The following is a 21585-nucleotide window of genomic DNA, read 5'->3' on the forward strand; positions in this document are numbered from 1 at the left end:
GGTACAGTAAGTCCCCTATGTATGAATGAGTTCCATCCGAAGAGTGTGTTTATAGGTCCAATTTGTTCATTCAGTACAGTTCAGTTCAGTCAGTCAGTCATGTCTGACTTCTCACAACCCCATGGACTACAGCAGGCCAGGCTTCCCTGTCCATCACCAATTCCTGGAGCTTGCTCAAACTCATGTCCATCGAGTCGGTGATGCCATCCAGTCATCTCATCCTCTGTCGTCCCTTTTCCTCCTGCCTTCAATATTTCCCAGCATCAGGGTCTTTTCCAATGAGTCAGTTCTCCGCATCAGGTGGCCAAAGTATTGGAGCTTCAGCTTCAGCATCAGTCCTTCCAATGAATATTCAAGACTGATTTCTTTTAGGGTGGACTGGTTTGATATACTTGCAGTCCAAGGGACTCTCAAGAGTTCTCCAGCACCACAGTTCAAAAGCATCAATTCTTCAATGCTCATTGGACCATAAAGGAAGTTGAGCACCGAAGAATTTCTTCATTAGTCCAACAGTTTGCCTAGGTACCCAGCTAATACAATCGGCTATATAGTACTGTCATGCATTAGGTTTATAATACTTTTCACACAAATAATACAAAAAAACAAACACAAAAAATAAACATCTTTAAAGCAGAGACATTAATTTGCCAGCAAAGGTCCATCTAGTCAAGGCTATGGTTTTTCCAGTTGTCATGTATGGATGTGAGAGTTGGACTATAAAGAAAGCTGAGCGCTGAAGAACTGATGCTTTTGAACTGTGGTGTTGGAGAAGACTCTTGAGAGTCCCTTGGACTGCAAGAAAACCCAACCAGTCCATCCTAAAGGAGATCAGTCCTGAGTGTTCATTGGAAGGATTGATGTTGAAGCGGAAGCCCCAGTAGTTGGCCACCTGGTGTTAAGAGCTGACTCATTTGAAAAGACTATGCCAAAACCAATACAGAATTGTAAAGTAAAAATTAAAAATAAATAAATAAATTTAAAAAAAAAAAAAAAAATGAAAAGACCCTCATGCTGGGAAAGATTGAAGGCGGGAGGAGAAGGGGACGACAGAGGATGAGATGGTTGGATGGCATCACCGACTCAACGGATGTGAGTTTGGGTAAACTCTGGGAGCTGGTGATGAACATGGAGGCTTGGCGTGCTGCAGTCCATGGGGTTGCAAAGAGTCAGACATGAGTGAGAGACTGAACTGAACTGAACTGAATCTTACAGTACAGTACCTTGAAAAGTACAATGGTACCAACTGTATCACCGCTGCTTTTATGCTTGCTTCTGGACATCCTGGACTTGAAGATGCTGCACTACTATACTCTATATAGTACTGTACAGTAAAATGCACGAAAGCACAACCACTTGTAGAGGATACAGGCAAATGACAATGTATACCGGACATGTGAACTGACTTATGTGATTGGACATGTGAGCACACATTCACTTCTTTAAAAGTTCACAACTTGAAGATTCGTGTGTAGGGGACTTGCTCTCTAAACTGGTGTATAATCAAATGTATACACACATGTGTGACACTGGGAAACTGAGAAAGGTAGGTGGACTGCATCAAGTCCACCTCCTGGTTATGGTATTAATTATAGTTTTACGAGATGTCAGTATTAGAGGACATGTGTACCAGGGAGTCCTCTATGTCTTACAACTGCATGTGAATCTGCAGGTACTCAATAAACATAATTTAAAAAAATCATTTGAGTGATAAAATATCACATGCAGCCAGACTGAATTGTATAAACCTTAAGAAAAGTCAGAAAGTTTTTGCCAGTTTTGTAACATTTTGTAGATCTAATATTTAAGAGTTCTAGGTCATAGAGCCAATGAAATGAGATCTTGACTGACATAGCAGCAATGAATATTTAATAACTCCTTACCATTATTATCATGATAACACCTATGTTCTGGTCCAAAAGGTAGAGATGTCAAATCCATAATTAATGACTTCAGGAAAGCATAAGCCTTTGAGGATTCTTGAAGTTCCTTATTGAAAAAGTTGAGATGCTTTCATAAAAGTTTTAGCTCTGATCATTTTGCCTTAAAAAGAGTATATGCAGATCTCTCAGTAAATCATGTTTATAATTTTACAGAGTTAAAAATACACACAGTACCGAAGGTGGATAGAAAACTTCTGTATAGTGTTTCCCTGGATAGTTAAGGGCAGGGAGTGGGAGGACATAAAGGGGATGTTACGAAAAATGTAGGTGTACATTTCTTTCCTGATGCTTATTTTGATCTTAGATATTTGGCAGAATATCCTCACTCTTGTTCTCAGTAGTTACAGCCCCATGAACCTCCCATATCTCATACATGGCAAATATAATCTGGCTTCAGTAAGCTAACAGCAGGATATGCAGTGTTTGAAACTCACTTGAAATGATATGACCTTGAAGAACTGATAGTAAATCTGTGCTCTGCATTTGGTCTCCCTCACACTTCTTCCTCTGGGCCAATTTACTAATAGAAATGCCTATAAGGCTTGATGTGTTATGGCTTTGTTCAAGGAACATTCCTGCAAGTGATAAGTTTAGAATGAGTAATTCAATGTGAAGGAAATGTTGAGTAGTCAAGTAAGACCAATCCAAGCCCAATGCCCTTCTTGCCTTCTTGGGCTAGGTAATCCTTAGTTGGTGGTTGGGCAAGTTCAGCTAGATCAGGTCAACTAGGAGACGGCAAGAGGAAATGGCCTAGCTACACAAAAATGAGCGCAGTATCCTTGGAAGAGTCAAGAATGGGCTGTGCTATTAAAAAACAAACAAACAAACAGCTTAAATGGTTCGCAAAAGAAAATACTGCAGATATGCATCCATTTTATTTACCATTATGTTTCGTTCTCTGTACTTCTGAGTGCCCATCGTGTTCCAGCCTGGGCACATTTAACCATTGACCAGGGAAAGCCTGGGGCATTAAGTCCTGTTTCTGGCTCTGTTAGGTGTGGGGGGACACTCAGGAGACCAGCCAGACCCTGTTAGCCATGAGCTGCGGGAACGTGGCGCCGGGGCCCATCACCACGCCCAGAAACGTCTTCACGGCCGTGTTCCAGTCTCAGGAGGCCCCAGCTCAGGGCTTCTCTGCTTCCTTCGTGAGCCGTAAGTAGTACAGAACGAGGGGGTCCTTGAAAGGGCGTGGCTGTCACGGGCAGACCTAGGGAGGTGAGGGTCTGCTTCACAGTTGCTTAGAACCCTGGGGAAGGGCTTGAGTGAATCAATCACCTGATCCCGAGAGTGCACCCTTCCTTCCAATTCAGTGAGAATGGAACCGAATTCAACTGTAGCAAACTAGAGAAATGATGTAGAAGGCCTGAGTGCCACTTGCGAATGTCTGAAACAGACCCTGAAATCCTCAGTGGGGCAGGAATTGAGCCGAAGTCCAGGAGGCCGTCATTAGTAGCCAATCAGCATACCTGGCTCGCAGCACTTACCTGTCTGCATGGGACTCACCTGGGGCTGTAAAAACACGGGCTTCACCCCAACTTTGTCTGAATTCAGAATTTCCCTGGCCAGGGACTTAGATGTTTAGTTTCTCACCCAGATGATTCTCAGGCCCAGTCAACCTTGACAGTCACCTTCTTAAGGATTTTCTCTTCCTTCTCTGACGGCTACTCCTACCAGGTAGAATAGTGAGATGTGGAGTTCTCAGGACTGAGACACAGTGGTGCATATGATTATTGACTGAGTTAAATCAGGTAGCCACTATTTACAAACCACTCTTTAGGAAAAAGTTTGATGAAAGGAATTTGAGGAAATAACGCAGTGAACAGATATCCAGACATGAATAAGAAGGTGGTGTAAAGGAATTAATGAAAGGCACCCCAGACCTGATTTTAGGCCTTCACTTGGTTCATTGTATTTGTGTATGTGTGTGTGTGTTACTAACAGTTTAGAATACTGATGTTTTCTATCTATGTTAGATAGGGAGTGTGTGGATTAACTAGTTAGTGGTTATAGAAAAATAAATGTCATTTTATTGGTTAAAAAAAAAAAGGTAGTTCTCTTTATTTTTAACACCAGAGAATCACATGAGAAATTGTTAAAGGGTTGGGATTAGTAAATTTAACCATTTTATAAAGCAGGTATTATTTTTACAGCCATATTACAATGGTAATGAGAAGAACATGTTTTTCTATAATATAATATGGTACTTAAAAACTTCAGTGTACTGATCAGGCACTGATCACTTCTCATCAGTTTTATTCCTTTAGCTACATGAATCCTCTTCAATTTTGCTAAGTTATCCTTTACTATCTTAAAATTGAGAGATTTGCAGTGGATGTGTGGAAAAATTTCTACTTAGCCCAAAATTCTGCATCATTTTCTAAAAAATATAGTGTTCTAATTTTGCATGCATACTTATCTTTAAATCAGAGCGCCATTCTTTTAGTTGCCATTGTTCTATTTGGAGTGCCTCAGAGAATATATCTTTAGAGCAGCAGTCCCCAACCTTTTTGGCATCAGGGACCAGTTTCATGGAAGACATTTTTCCCATGGATTGGCATGGGGGATGGTTTAGGGATGATTAAAGTGCATTAAATTAATTGTGCACTTTATTATTATTACATCAGCTCCACCTCAGATCATTAGGCAGTAGATCCCAGAGGCTGGGGACCCTGTCTGTAGAGACCTTAGGAAAGTTGAGGCTTTCCTCACTGATGAAGAGTTACTGTCTGGGAGAACAAATGTTCTGAGAATACCTTTCTCTTCCCATGTAGGATGTGGGAGAAATTTCACTAGCCCTTCAGGTTATATCGTTTCTCCAAACTACCCAAAGCAATATGACAACAATATGAACTGCACCTACATCATAGAGGCCAGTCCCCTGTCCGTGACCCTCTTGACTTTGGTGTCTTTCCATCTGGAAGGTAAGTTTATTTTTATGTAAATTACAGTTGGTTCTAAATAAATGATCGAGCAATAAGTAGAGGCCGAGACTGTCTAAAAATCACCATTTGAAAAAAACATGAAAAAATGTGAGAGTGGAGTTGATGTAAACTTGAATAAAATTCCATCCAGTATTTGAAGAACACACATATCATCCTATATATTCTATCCAGAGGTTAAAAATAAAAAAAATGCAAGAGCTTTAAGAACACAAGCATCACGTAAATGGCCTAAAGAAAGTAAGTCTGAAATCTATTACATGTTAATCATGGTTTCTAATTTATTCATTTGCATTTATTCCACACAGGTACATGTACCTACACACAGTCATACATGTGTGCACACACATACACACACACACACACACACAATGAACCAACTAGCAAGAGAAACTTTACCACTGAGTCAAAGTATCAATAGGTTCTCCATAAATGTTGAGTGAACGAATTATTGACATTAATAAATATCTGTGATCTAGTTTCATGAAATATAACTGTGAGATACCCTTTCCTCTCCTTTTTCATCATCAGTTCCACATGGATTGGGAAATTGCTAACCATAGTGCCCCTCTGGGCTTATTCCTGGCTGTTGGCAAAGGGGCCAGTGGAGCTGTGGTTTGAGTTGGGTTCTGGCTACTTTTGACACAACTTGATATTTAATTGGGTGGTATCATATCACAGAGAAAAGATGGGCATCTTCAACCACTCAGTCATTTTAATATTTTTTTACAAATTAACTTTTCATATCTAAATCACAGTTAATTTGTATATTTGCCAAGCCTCATCTGTCCAACCAAAATTTGCTTCTGTTTGGGTTGGTCTCTCAGGGCATGTAAAGTTAAATCTGGCAAAATGTTCTATAATATTCAGCCTCCAGAAAATTTATGTCTCATAAAAATAAAAATGACATGTCAGTACTCATATGTTGATAAGTTACACAAAGCTTCTCTCACTGGATCCTTTTTCTATGACCTTGTTTTCCTATATCTCTACATATTGTAGTTTCTGACAAGTGTTTGCTGGAAAATGCCAAGTATGCATTGATGTTTGTCGCTGTAAAAATGGACTAAGAAGTAAAATAGAATCTTCCCAGCATTTCCTAGCACAAAATTCCAGTAATATAAAGATGTTCATGATTTACAAAGTATTCATATTAGGGGAAGGTAAAGCAGCTTATATAAAAGATCCAATTTTTTAATTTAAAATAAAGTGTAGGAATAAAATCTGTAAGGCTATTAAGCAGTACTTTAAAAATTGTTACTATGGTGTCATAGATTGATCAGTTCAGTTCAGTTCAGTCGCTCAGTCGTGTCTGACTTATTTATTTCCTTCTTTATACCTTTCTGTTTTATGAGTTAAAAACTATCAAAAACTTTTTAAAAAATTGAAGTATAACATGTAACATTATATTGGTTTCAGGTATACAATGTAATGGTTTAATACTTATATGTATTTCAAAATGATCACCATGTTCAGTTCAGTTCAGTCGCTCAGTCGTGTCCGACTCTTTGTGACCCCATGAATCGCAGCACGCCAGGCCTCCCTGTCCATCACCAACTCCCAGAGCTCACTCAGACTCACGTCCATCGAGTCCGTGATGCCATCCAGCCATCTCATCCTCAGTCGTCCCCTTCTCCTCCTGCCCCCAATCCCTCCCAGCATCAGAGTCTTTCCCAATGAGTCAAGTCTTTGCATGAGGTGGCCAAAGTACTGGAGTTTCAGCTTTAGCATCATTCCTTCCAAAGAACACCCATGATAAGTCTAATTAAATTCATCACCATACATTATACCTTTTCTATTATTTTTATAATTGAGAAAAAGTTATTTTAATAGGATAGGGAGAAACATGTGGCTTGGATTGTGCACCTATATGTGCATTTGTTCTCATTAAATTCCATAAACATGAGAATGTGATAAGCAATATAATTTAGACTAAAAAAAGATGATGCTGTCAAATATACTATATAAAATAGCCACACACAGCACTGCCAAAACCAATGGTATGTATATGATTAGAAGGCAACCTATATTTAGGGTGAACAGTAACTCCCTGAGTTTAGTTGACCAGGTAGGGTAAAGGGCTGAGATACTGTGGACTACCTGACCTGGGATGGGGGGTATTTTAATATTTTAGGACGGGTTTCAATGCCAGAATGGCCACTTACTAATGACATGACTTTGTACAAACTACTTAATCTTTCTGATAATCACTGTAATTTTTGCAAAAAAATAAAATAGTACTCGTGAAAGTCAGATCGTGCCTGTAGAAACATCTTGTGAACGATAATTCATCAGAACGGCCCTTTATAAAATATTTATTATTTAAATGTATTTATTTGGCTGCACTGGGTCTTAGCTGCAGCATGCAGAATCTAGTTCCCCAACCAGGGATAGAATCTGGGCCCCCTATGTTAGGAGCTCAGGGTCTCAACCACTGGACCACCAGGGAAGTCCCGGAGTGGCCATTGTTTTGTTCTTTTTGCTGCCACCAGTCAGGATCTTCAGACACACCCTTAACATGAGTTACCTTTGAACAGATATTTGGTTTTTCCAGATTCAGTGATTTCTTCTTTACTGATGGATTTGCTCAGAATTGCCCAGTTGAAAAGATTACTCTTTGTATAAGATCATATCCTTATGATGATGTCTTGTGACATTTCTAGTGTTACACGTACTCAGCATTTCCAAACTGCTTAGTGAGTCATTTTCTGGCTTAGATTAAATGAATCATGATGATTCCCCAAAAGGGTAACATTAATCAGATTTATTTTGTAATTAGATTCTTATCATTAATCATATCCATACCATAGTTCATTGAATACCATCAGCAAGTTAGAGATCCATTAGCTACAGTAAAAATAACCTTCCACCCCCTTCTAAATGAGCCTCAAGAATTCATGTGCAGTATATTGTGGTAAAATTGAGAGGGGATTGCTCTCAAGAAAAATCAGAGCCTGTCTAAATGAGCATCGTGTTCCTAGCGCTAGAGGCCATAGGTCTGTTTCTGAAAGATTCTGTCCAAAGTACTTCTGAGTCCAAGCAGCCAGCAGAGCCTTTGTTGACTGGGTGGAGATGAACATTCTGTTTCTGTTTTTTTTGGTGGTCCATTGACACAAAAGTTGAATTTGTCAAGGGAAAAATGAGCTATTCCAGGCTATGAAATACTACAGGGAAACACCCTTGTCCAGACGCTGTGTCTACTAAACACTGACAACTGGTTAGGAAAGATTTTACCTTTCAGGCTAGTTGGATGCTTTTTGATGCCTTTCCTACAGACAGGTTACAAATGTTCACTGACCTACTTTCTACTAAAATGAGTTGCTCTGAAAGCATGTTATGGTGTTTTGTGTTGGCCTAGGTTTCTCTTTCTCCTTATTATTACATTTCCAATACTAGTCATTCTATGAACTACATACTTTTCTATACGATCACTAATGAACTATAAAAATTTCAGGGAAGTCACAAGTCATAGAAGAAATTTCTATTTGAGCTCTTACAAGACTTTTAAAGTTACCTCAAGACTAAAATGGTTCTTGGTATTCTTAACAGTGTCTTCCAAAACTGTGAAATAAAAATAGAGATTTGACAAATTCAAAATGTTACTTTGGTCAAAAAGAAAACAGCAAAAACAGACAAAATATGAGAAAGTATGAAAGAGAAACCTTTAATGTTTACACTTATTTTGGAATCAGGTGTCATCAAATACTCATTTTACTTTCCCAAATATTGAACAGTCTAAAAGTATATTTTTCTGTTTTCATTATTCCCATGGCCAAGCAGATGCCTCCAAGGTGCTAGGAGGATTATAGGCCGTTTCTTCTTTTTTTAACTTTATAGAAGAAGAAAACACTTCACAGATGAGGTAACCTAAGGCAAACCTTTGCCTTCTGTGTCTTGGTTTCTCTATCATTAAAATTACGTAATAACATTGATTCACCTTGGCGAGAATGAGGGGTTTAGAATTCTTAACTATGACGACCCTGTATGCAGGACAGCAAAAAAGACACAGATGTGTATAGTGGACTTTTGGACTCAGTGGGAGAGGGAGAAGGTGAGATGATTTGGGAGAATGGCATTGAAACATGTACAATATCATGTAAGAATCGAATTGCCAGTCTATGTCCGATGCAGGATATGGCACACTTGGGGCTGGTACGCGGGGATGACCCAGAGAGATGTTGTGGGGAGGGGGGTGGGAAGGGGGCTCATGTTTGGGAACGCATGTACACCTGTGGTGGATTCATGTCAATGTATGGCAAAACCAATACAGAATTGTAAAGTAAAATAAAATTTAAAAAAATAAAATAAAATAAAAAATACCATGTCTAGGCAAATTCTAAACTCAGTTTTTCTCAGCTCCAGAGTATGTCTTGATAAGAACTGAATAGAGAGTAGTCCCTTGACACAGAAAATGGGGAGAACAGCGCAAAGGTTTTCTGCTGTCTTCCAGAGATGGTCTCAAAGGTCCCACAAGTAACAGAGGTAGACTTCCAGAGCAGCCAGTTGGCAAATCCTATGTAATATTTGCCTTAATTTTCCTTCATTAACTTATAAGTTCTGGTTTACAAGCTATGCATAATAGAAAGCCAAACGGAAAAACAAGAGAAAATTTGGTTTCAGATTTTTTTTTTCCTTTTGCCCTTTTTTCCCACCAGGAAGCAGGATAATTGACTTTCGTCCACCTTAGTTTACATTTCTCCTCCGTTTAAACTAATTTTTTTAAAAGTGGCATTATGCAGCTACTTACCACTTCTTTGCTTCCATAATTGTTTCTCAAGAAATCAAAAAGTCGGCCCATTTCACAGTTCACTACTTTAGAAAGCACTGAGCAATGGTTCTTCTGAAATAGTTCCTGTTGATGTTTTATGCAAATTGGTCAAGCTCCAGCAGAGACGGTATAGTTGTGTGAGGTCCCTTGCTTGCCTGCATGACAAGACCTTGACCTTCACACTCTGCCAAACTGATCTCTGTACCAGGACCTGCTTCTGCTTCCCAGGGGATCATCCTCCACTGAGGAGTCCAGCCTGAAGCTACTCAGAGCTGCCGCTGACTCACATCCCTCTCCCGAGAGCCCTCTGCTATTTAACGGGGAAGACTTTAGCATATCTATAATATTATAGTATTTCAACAAAAAGGATTTCCCACTATCTCTAGTCCTCTCTTAAATCTCTGCCTCTCTATGACTCTGAAAGAAAATCAAAGTCTGCATCTAAATTCCACAAGTTTCTATTATTTGCTGCATTACTCATCCTTGGCTTCCTTTCAGTTCTCTCCAAGTTCATGGAATCATGATGAAATCCAGAATTGAACATGGCTATCTGTAATGAAGCCCAGAATAATGTGATAAAAATTGTATTTCAAGACATTAGATAGAGCTTTACCCATTTCAAATAATACATGCTTTACTGTTTTTTGGGAGGATGGAAAATAAACATAAAAACAAATAATGGAGGATTATTTTATATTTTATACTCAAAGATTTCAGTAGTAAATATTCATCAAATCACAGACTGAAGATCAAATTCAGAGTGGCTGTAGTGCCTTGTCCCATGACATGAGCTCTTGTCCATGTAGATAGTGTCATTCCATCTCAGGGAACTACTCTTCCTGACAAGTTTTCACATGTCTGATTGCATTCTACCACCTGGCCATTAACTCAACTTTGAAATACATCTTGCTCCTTGAAGAACTTTTTATAAACCTTGACTAAGTTCTTTTCTCTCCCTAGAAGACAGTCATCTAGTTGCATTTAACTATATTCCACTTGGGAATTTTGGGTATATTTTGATTGTATATTTAGTTGGTTCCCCTATGATTATGGAAAAGTGTTTAATATCATTATCTTCTTATGGTTTTGTCACCAAGTGTCTTCCCATTGAAGAATCAGTGATATTTGGATCTAATGCAGTGAGGTGATACGCAGAGCTCTACTGACATAGATTTGTGCCCAGTTACAAGCATTTCTATGCCACTCTTCATGGTAGATGTCCCTTATCTGTGTATAAACTTCACTGTTACAGCCAAGTTTCTCACTAGCAGCACTTTAGCATTTGGGGTGGAGCCATTCTTGTGGTGGGAGGGCAGCGGGCCTGGGTGGCTGCCCGGAGCCTTATAGCGTATTTAGCAGTATCCATCTACCCACTCCATGCCAGTGGCACACCCCAACATGACAGCAAAAAGAAAATGTCTTCAGATATTGCCAGATGTCAATCAGAAGGCAAAACTGTCTCCTATTTATAATCATGGAATTAAAGGAGTCATTTTATAAGAAAGAAAATTCTGGATTGTTTCAAAATAGGATTTACCTCTTATGAAGGTCTACCTGTTTCCGCATACCTGTGCTTACTTTGTAACTAGGGTGAAAGTAACCTTCAGGAAACTGAGTTAAATAGTGACTTATCAAAATGATTGTCGATTTTAACTTCTGTGTAAATTGCATGAATCTTTCTCACGTTTTTGTATGATCATTTACATTGCTTCCGATTATTATTTATGTTGCTTCTGGTTGTTCCCTGCCCTGAACAGCTCACTCTGCAGTAACGGGAAGCTGTGTCAACGACGGTGTGCACATCATCAGGGGTTACGACTTGTCTTCCACGCCTTTAGCGACCCTGTGTGGGGAGGACAGCCTGTCCCCTCTCACCGTCTCTGGTCCAGTGCTGCTTAACTTCTACTCAAACGCACACACCACGGACTTGGGATTCAAGTTTTCCTATAGGATAACTTGTGAGTGACTGTAATGATGTAGTTTGGAATTTTCTTTTTTTTCTTGAGCAATTTCCACAGGAGATTTAATTGTGATTCATATATGACCAACTTGAAGATTCAGAGACTTTAAGGGAAAAAGTTATTAATTAGATACATGGTCTAAAAATACTTAGGTATTTTCCTTTTTAAAATAGGGAGGCCCTTTTTCATAAACTTTGACAGACTACTCTTTGAAAATAAAATGGAAGATAGAGATTTATTTTTGATCATTTAAGTTAGAATGAATAGCCACCTTTAGATGTTTGTAAGTAGCATAAAGTAACTTTTTTGATTTTCATTCTGGTGAAAGGCAATGCTTTATAAATTTAGAAAAAGTGTAAGGGATGTTTTTATAGTCTTCTGGAAGGAAAGAGTTTTTTTTCTTTTTTTTTTTTTTAGCAATATGTGAAAAGCACAAGTAAACAAAAAGATTGATGTATTCAACTCTGTGATAATTTGCAACTTCTCTATATCAAAGGCAAGATGAGAAGTCACAGATTGGACAAAGATCTTTGTAGCTACCAAGATCTTTTCAGTTTTCAGTAGACAGCTTGATCAATGTTTGTTTGAAAATCATAAGACTCCACTTCCCTGTTTTGAATGGTCTTTTCCTCTCCTGCAATAAACTTTGTTGGTTTGCTAACAGCAAATTTTTCCCCCATGTCATCCCAACTCCAATAATAACATGGGCCAGAAAAAGATCTTGCAGAATGTTTGTTTGATCTTTACTTGACGAAACCCATTGCTAAAGGTAGAAAGTCAAATCATTTTCTTTAAAAAAAATTATCGTTCCCATCCACAGAGGAGACTGAAAATGTTTATTTACTCATGAAGAAGGCCTTCACAGTGTGTCCACATTAGCTGCCACCCAAGTCCTGACCCCATTTGTAATGTATCATTTTGTGTGGCTCTGGGCTTCTTTCGGCACAAACAGAATAGAACCATGAACATTCCTTTCCCCAGTTGTCTGCTGAGTAAGGATAAGGGGTGGTTTGTTTTATTCTTTTGCTTCAGCTAGTGTTATGGAGAGTTTCCTCCCTGCTTTATATTCTTTTAGTCTTCAATCCCTCATTTTCCTAAAATACTGTGTGAAGTATTCATGTTACCTATTCTGAGAGTCTCATTTAAAGAGGGTTATTGATACTGAAATTTCAGATCCTGACAATGGACAAATTTAGGAGTTATTTAGGCATAGTTTTCAGAGACCACATAATTGTGTACAAGATGAAATAGAATAATGGCTACACAAATCTAACATTTAACTCACTGCAGATGTATCAAGAGGTCTTAGCACATGAATACTTATGGGCATAGAGGATAGCTTTCTCTGCAAGGTGGACTCAGCTGAGACAAAATAAACAGACAAATAAATAAATAACCTTTATAACCTTAAATGGGAGCCACTATTTGGTTATCATTTCTAACAGATGTAAATGGAACACATCCATTGACAGTATATCATCAAAGTATAGTAACCTTACTATAATTTTAGAATCACAATATATAATAAATATAAACCTTTCTTGCTGCAGTGAAAATAGGGCATTTTTCATCACTGGGTAATGCACGTTCATCCTTGTTACATGCAAGGTCAAACAAATAAAAATTCTATGTTTTTTTACAATAGAATTTCATTCCATTTTTACAGCTATTGTTTTATTGCCTAGTAGGAATAACTAAGGGTTGAGGGCTATTGATTGCTGGCCTCAGGGCAAGGGATAGGCCTTGTTTCTTCAATAAAACTTGTGTGAATATGGTCCTTACCAGTCTCAGGACTAGCTAGAAATACACAGGACCCAAGAGTTATGCATGTGAGCCCAAAAAGAAAACTTAACTCCATTATTCCAAAAGTCATTTCTGGAACATCACCTTGTAATAGTCTATCATGGACATAGGAGACTCCAACCTATATTATTTAAGATGTTTAGATCACAGTCCTTCCTGGGTTCATAAGCCCACAATGTGCCTTGCATTCAGCACACCTTTTCTAAACTTCCAGCCATCACTGTCATCTCTTTCAATCTGTCACGTCAGTGTAAAAGAAGGACTGTTCTATTCTAGCACACGGAACATTCTCTCTCATTACCTTCACACTGGCCATTATTTTGGACTCAGATTTATTCCATTCCAAGAGGTGCCTTGAAACATTCTTCCCTGCTTCTTACTGTTTCTTCCCTCCATGGCAGTGGAAAAGCACGAATTATTTGTAAACACAATAAAGGGAGGTTTATATTGCTCTAAGACAAATGATTATCATCTCTCTTGGGGGTAACAGAGTGACGATGACTTTCCTCTGCTTCAAGTCGTAATCATTCTCTGCATATCCCCTACTTCTGTCCCAGCCTGCGGTGGTGTGTTCAATCTCTCCACTGGAGTCATCAAGAGCCCTCTGTATACCTACTCCAACTACCCTGACAACGTGCGCTGTCTTTACACCATCACTGTCAGGAGCAACAGAGTCATCCAGCTCAAGTACGTAAGACACATTACTTTCTTGAGAAAACTGTTTCAGCTCTGTTTACAGAGAAGATATTCCTTTAATGATGCAGAGTACTGATGCTCATCAGAGGTACGTATGAGAATCTGGAGGAAGAGAAAGTGAGTCTGTGGTGTGGTCCTGGTAGCCTAGGACATGGCCTCCCTACCCTCCACACAAACCAGTGGTCATGCAGGGAAAAACAGGCACTCCATCAGCTCAAACAATTGTTGGAGTTTTCCAACAGTTTTAAAGGAGTTTATATAATGGGGTGCAATGTTATAAGCCTATCTCAAATGGTGTGGGGAGGGCAAGAGAAAGCAGTTTTCATTTTGGAGACATATAATACACAAAGAACTTTAATGACCACTTGCACCATTCTCTTATTTAGTTCTTCATACAATCATATGAGGTGTATATTATTAATCGCACTGTACTGAAAAGAAAACTGAAGCTCAGGAGTATCACATAACTTTTCCAAAGTTATTCACTATTAAATGAAAAGTCAAACAAGTCCTTATCAGATTTCCTCCCCAAATCATGTCCTTTATCCTTCCATATGCTCTCTCTTGAAAGGTAAATTTTCTAACTACTTAAGAAATTCATTTTATTCCTGTTTCAGAATATTTCTAAACTGGTGCTCAACAAGATATCTTATATCATCAGTAAATTCTCCCCTGATCCTGCCTACTTCCAACAAGACTGATTAAAGGAAAGTAACCTGCAGTTCTCCAAGTGATAAAGTTCACAGTTGTTATCATCCAAGATAATATATTTCTAACTCCTCTGTTTCAGTGATATATAGCATGTGGTGGAAAACTCTGAAAGTTGCTGTAGTTTATGGCAATATAGAATTTTTTATAGACGCTTAATGGGCTACGGCTCCTCCTACCTCTGTTCCTCCTATATGACTGTGATCACATTCTCTCCCCCAAGTCATTAACTCTCTGCAGTTTACTTCCAGAGACTCACGTATCAAATGGGTCCTTGGACTGTAAGATGGGTCTCATCAGGTTTGATTCCTGTAACAGACAGGGAGGGGCTACAGGCAGGATCCTGAAGAACACTGCAGCTCTCACCTGAGACTGTTTAAAGATGCCATACCCCAAAGCCAAAAACCCTTTAAGTCCTTAGAACAAAAGCATAAACAACAACTGCCAGATGGCCAGGAGCAAGAGGTCTGTGAAGGGATCACCTGCTCAGAATGGAAGCTTAAGGGATAGTTCTTGTCATTTGCCATCATAGCCCAATATTTGATTCTCACACGTGTGGGATTATAGCATATGCTATAATATATATATAGGCCCTGGGGCTCACCATAGTCAAAGGTCAGATCAGTATGTTTGGAAAACTATTTATTATATTCTTTCTAAGAAACTACATTCTATGAAACAGATACTATTCTAAGTACCACAGAAGTTGTAGACTATAGTAAAACACAGATTTTTCAAGGCTCTCAAAATAGGCCAGTTTCATGAGGTTTTCTGGGTTAACGAGTTTTTCCAGATACTTTCTGTGCTGTCATGGGAAAATGATGCAAACCCGAAAAAGCTTTGAATCCCTCCTGGAAATTCAGGATTTTATCTTTCTTCATGGATTCATGTTGTGGAAAATAAATGTATTGTCTATAGAAAATAAGAATGCAAGTAGTATTTTTGGAAGTTATCTAGCAATTGTTTTGCCCTCTTCTATTACAGGAACATTAAATGTTGCACATGGTTAAAGAAAATTAAGAAACTTTTCATCTTGATCTTTATCATCAGTTTGAAAACATTCAGCCAACCAAAATATATTGTATCATTTTAACATACTGTATAATTTTTTCTTAATCCTCTCTAATCATGAGATATTATAAAAAGTCTTCCATATTATATGCTATTTATTACAGAGGCTTTGCCAACAAAGGTCTGTCTAGTCAAGGCTATAGTTTTTCCTGTAGTCATGTATGGATGTGAGAGTTGGACTATAAAGAAAACTGAGCGCTGAAGAATTGATGCTTTTGAGCTGTGGTGTTGGAGAGACCCTTGACAGTCCCTTGGACTGCAAGGAGATCAAACTAGTCCATCCTAGATGAAGTCAGTCCTGAATATTCATTAGAAGGATTGATGCTGAAGCTGAATCTCCAATACTTTGGCCACCTGATGTCAAGAACTGACTCATTTGAAAAGACCGTGATGCTGGGAAAGAGTGAAGGCAGGAGGAGAAGGGGATGACATAGGATGAGATGGTTGGATGGCATCACCAACTCAATGGACATGAATTTAAGTAAACTCCTGGAGTTGATGATGGACAGGGAGGCCTGGCATGCTGCAGTCCATGGGGTCCCAAAGAGTCGGACACAACTGAGCAACTGAACTGAACTGAACAGAGGCTAGCAAAAAGACAAAAAACAAACAAACAAACAAAAAAAACCCAAACAACCCACCAGAAAACAAAAACACCTGAGACAGAAGAAGAACCTACCAAAATGATGACAGGATATCAAATAACTTAAACAGATTTTTTTTTAAAGCTATAATAAACCCACCATAATTCTTAAGAAAATCTAGGAGAATATATACATGAATAGTTGGTTCACTTTGCTGTACATCAACTAACACAACATAGTAAATCAACTATACTTCAATAAAAAAGAAAAGAAATACTATGTTAGGCAATAAAAAGAAAAGTCAGGGATGTATCTGTTAGGATAAGTTATAGTTGATAACAAACAACCCCAAAGCACAGTAGCTTAACTCAGCAAGTTTCTTTCTCACTTGTATGAGTGTGTCCAGAGTGGTCCAACAAGGAATCACCTCCTAACATGGTCACTCAGCCACCCAGGTTGATGGAAACTCATTCTGCATTTGCTTCCATGATCATCACTGCGGTGGAAGGCAGTGTGCAAACTGAGTAGTTGTGCTTAAAACTTCTTCCAAAAGGAATATGCATGACAACTGTTTACATTTCTGGGGCCAAAGTATCTCTTAGGGCCGTGTCAGACCTCTAGTGTCTGTCACAAAAAGACAATCCTAATAAATGTCAGGAAGGTCCAGAGCTGGGATGAGTGGTAACATGCCCATGATGACTACAGTGATCTGAAGTGTGAATTACTGCTCACTGCAGTAGAGTGAGATGCAAGAGAATTTAATTCATTCTTTTGTACCATTGATTTCTTATATTATTTTTTTTCTGAGGAATAACTTATTTCATATTCCTGGTTTTCAAAATCACAGAAATAATAATGATCTTTTGTTGGGTCTGTTCTTTTCCTTTTTTTTTTTTTTTAGCATCTTCTTTATGCCAGGTACCCTAGTTTGGTTTTAGTTACATATGGCTTCATTTAACCTTAGAATAAAGTCCATTTTAAAAAGAAACAGAGTGTTAAGAATGAAAATGAAGCTCTGCTTCTAAAACCAGCATTTCTTCCACTCTGTTATATTAGCATCCTTCCCATAAATAAAGAATAGGATAATAGTACCACTTGATGTCACAAAAGTAACAGGGGAGCAGAGTAAATACCATATTTTTAATGAGACTGGGAAACTAAAGTGTTGCTCAAATGATAAATGAGTATCAGTTCAGCTTGTCAAAGCTTAATGTCAAAGAGATTTAATATGTCCTTGACTATAAAATCCTGGAAATCTAGAGCTGTGTCTTACTCATCTGTATATTCCAAAAGCTTATCATCAGTTCAGTTTTCAGTTGTGTCCAACTCTTTGCAATCCCATGGACTGCAGCATGCCAGGCCTCCCTGTCCATCACCAACTCCAGGAGTTTATTCAGACTCATGTCCACCGAGTCGGTGATACCATCCAACTATCTCATCCTCTGTCGTCCCCTTCTTCTCCCGCCTTCAATCTTTCCCACATCAAGGTCTTTTCAGATGAGTCAGTTCTTTGCAATCAAGTGGACAAAATATTGGAGTTTCAGCTTCAGCCTCAGTCCTTTCAATGAATATTCAGGATTGATTTCCTTCAGGATGGGCTGGTTGGATTTCCTTGCAGCCCAAGGAACTGTCAAGAGTTTTCTCCAACACCACAGTTCAAAAGCATCAATTCTTCGGCACTCAACTTTATAGTCCAACTCTCACATCCATACATGACTACTGGAAACACCATACCTTTGACTAGATGGACATTTGTTGGCAAAGTAATGTCTCTGCTTTTTAATATGCTGTCTAGGTTGGTCATAACTTTGTTTCCAAGGAGTAAGCATCTTTTAATTTCATGGCTGCAGTCACCATCTGCAGTGATTTTGGAGCCCCCAAACATAAAGTCTCTCACTGTTTCCACTGTTTCCCCATCTATTTGCCATATTCTAGTCTCTAAAAAAATTTCCTCTAAACTTTTGAACTGATCAGTAAAATAGTATATTATTTCTAATGTTTCCTAGCAAGTGGATCATGGATGCTTGTTAACCTTTGTCCTATCTTTTTTAAAAAAATAAGAGCTAAGCTGTAATTTAATGGAAGTACAAATGGAGAACATCACTATTAACAAGGTTCATTTCACAGGTTCAATGATTTTGATGTGGTTCCCTCGGCTTCCTGCTCTGAAGACTACTTGGCAGTTTACGATGGTTCTAACATCAGTGATCCCCTTCTCGGCCAATTCTGTGGCTCCAACCTTCCACCAAGTATTAGGAGCAGCAATAATAGTATGTTCCTGGTGTTCAAGACAGATTCAACTCAAACAGCAAGAGGTTGGAGGATAACTTACCGGCAGACACTGGGTAAGAATTTTGGACTTGTAAATCTGTTTTTTTTTTTTTTTTTTTAATTTTTTTTTTTTTCTTTTACCATCCATCATTTTTATTATTGGTCCTTTTAGTGGATTTTATAACTGTTACAGTTCTGCTTTAATTTTTTTTTCACCTGTCTAAACCTGCTCTTCATTTAAGTTTAGAGAAAGATGTCACATAAAATTTTGGTTTTAAAAATTACATATAAGGTATGTTGAGTGAAAAAAAAAAATGACTCAACAAATGTATCCCTCTACTATTTAAAGATAAAGTCTGTTTACAGCACTATCTCAAAAGAGATTTGAGTCTCATTATCACCCATGAAAATGGTATGAGTTGAGCCTGTAGATAGCAAGGGCCAGATCAAAAAAAAAAAAGGCCTTGTGGCCTATGTTGACTTTATCCTTAAAATGGTGAGGAGCCTGGGAGAATTTTAAGTAATGCATGTCCAGACTCTGCTTCTAGAAGCATCATAGTGGTAGCAGGGTAGAGAAAGGCTTGATGCTGTGTGCTTAATTCTTCAATCATGTCCAGGTCTTTGCAACCCCATGGACTATAGCCCACCAGGCTTCTCTGTCCATGGGATTCTCCAGGTAAGAATACTGGAGTGGGTAGCCCATCCCTCCTCAGGGGATCTTCCCAACTCAGGGATCAAACCGAGGTCTCCCACATGGCAGGTGGATTCTTTACCAGCTGAGCCATCAGGGAAGCCCAAGAATACTGGAGAGGGTAGCTTATCCCTTCTCCAAGGGAGCTTTCTGACCCAGGAATCAAACCAGGGTCTCCTGCATTGCAGGCAGATTCTTTACCAAATGAGCTATCCAGGAAACCAAGAAAGACTTGGAGGACTCATTAACCTCTAAAGGAAGAAGCTCATTACAGAATTCGAGATGAGGATGGTTGAAAGCTCAAACTAATACAGGGGGAGTAGAAACAGAAGGAAAGGTGAAAAATCTCAGGGATACTCAGAAGGTAGAATACTCTGGAAGTACAGTGTTGGGAACTTGATGCTTATTAATGAAGACATGAGTTGAGAATGACTTTTTGTGGGTAGCTCACTGGTTAGTAGGGGCTTCCCCAGTGACTCACAGGCAAAGAATCTGCCTACAATGTCGAAGACCCAGGTTTGATCCCTGGGTTGAGAAGATCCCCTGGAGAAGGGAATGGCAATCCACTCCAGTATTATTGCCTGGAGAATTCCATGGACAGAGGAGCCTGGCAGGCTACAGTCCATGGGGTTGCAAAGAGTCAGCCATGATTAAGCGACGAACACTTTCACTTTCTTTCACTGGTCAGTGGTGCCTTAGGAGGCTGCGGTTTAGGGAAGAAATGTTATATTTGGTTTGGATCATTTTGTGTTGGAAGACCTATGAGATATCTAAATGGAGAAATATAGGAGGAAATTGAAGCTTGAGAAGCAATTTGGGCACAAGGTAGTTATCAGGGAGCCATTTAAAGGTAAAAGAGAAATCCAGGTGAGAGTCTTAATCAAAAATAACACCCCTGTAATAGCACTGCTTCTGAGAAATAATTATCTGTAAATACGAGCTTAGAACTTTTTAAAAAAAGCTTTTTATTTTGTATTGAAAGGGTTAGTTGCTCAGTCGTATCCAACTCTTTGTGACTCCATTATAGCCCATCAGTTTCCTCTGTCCATGGGATTTTCCAGGCAAGAATACTGGAGTGGTTTGCCATTCCCTTCTCCAGGGGATCTTCCTTACCCAGGGATTTAACCAAGGTCTCTTGCATTGCAGGCAGATTCTTTACTGTCTGAGCCACCGGGGAAACCCTATTTTGTACTGGGGCATAGCCAGTTAACAATGTGGTGATAATTTCAGGTGAACAGTGAAGGGACTCAGCCATACATATACATGTATCCATTCTCTCCCAAACTTCCCTCCCATTCCAGGCTGCCACATAACATTGAGCAGAGTTCCCTGTGCTATACAATAGGTCCTTGTTGGTTGTTCATTTTAGCTTAGAACTGTAAGTTCATTAAAATATAAAGTAGCTAACTAGTTCTCTGTTTGTCTGTTCTTGTAGCATCAGTGGCACAGTCTAAGATCATTTATATCTGACTCTGGGAAGTATTCTGATTCTTCACTTTGAATATAGAAGTGATCAATCTTCTAAAATCAAAAAGCTCACAAAATAAATCACTTACTGTGACTACTCAGAGAGACCTGGGGCGTTTTCTACAATAAGAATTCTACCTCAGTGTTCAAACTCTTTCTTTCTGTTTACCCCATGCTGTGCCCAACCTTCATGCCTCTGATAACAATCAGAGCTTACCTTCACCTTCTTTACATTTAGTGTGTGATTTTTGTTATGCATTTCTCGAGGGAAGCAATTAGACATTTGTGTTTTGAAGTCTTCCCAATAAAACGCAGACATTGTGACAAACGGAATCAGAAAATCAGAAACCCTACTTAGCTGTATCAACAATAACTTGAAAGCAAGTCTTATGGGTAGACAGGGAGCATTCATTGCCTTAATAGAATTGCCTAAGTGAAATGGCATACAAAACACGGAAGGCCATTTTGAAAAAAAAAAAAACTTTACTTTCCTATGGAGCTTTTTTGCACAAAAGAAATCTATCCATGCCTTTAGCACAGACTTTAGAATCAAATGACATGTAATTGCATAGCTCATTCTACCCGCTTTCAAATTGTCTTTCTTTTTCCTAATATATTCTCACATGATCATTGAAGTCATCCTAAAGCACTCTACACGGTCGTAACCTGCATGAAGCTAGCCAGTG

At 38.8% G+C, this 21585-nt stretch overlaps 1 protein-coding gene across 1 annotated transcript in view; it reads left to right on the plus strand.

Annotated features, from left to right (window-relative positions):
• Positions 1–21585, plus strand: part of CUBN (cubilin) — a 263097-nt gene that overhangs the window by 199907 nt on the left and 41605 nt on the right. The window contains exons 55-59 of the mRNA XM_040248967.1: positions 2936–3092; positions 4712–4861; positions 11405–11605; positions 13969–14098; positions 18598–18815. Of these exons, the coding sequence (XP_040104901.1) occupies positions 2936–3092; positions 4712–4861; positions 11405–11605; positions 13969–14098; positions 18598–18815 (856 nt within the window). The remainder of the gene's footprint in view (positions 1–2935; positions 3093–4711; positions 4862–11404; positions 11606–13968; positions 14099–18597; positions 18816–21585) is intronic.

This window comes from Oryx dammah, unplaced genomic scaffold, assembly GCF_014754425.2.
Source record: "Oryx dammah isolate SB20612 unplaced genomic scaffold, SCBI_Odam_1.1 HiC_scaffold_10, whole genome shotgun sequence".
NCBI lineage: Eukaryota > Metazoa > Chordata > Mammalia > Artiodactyla > Bovidae > Oryx > Oryx dammah.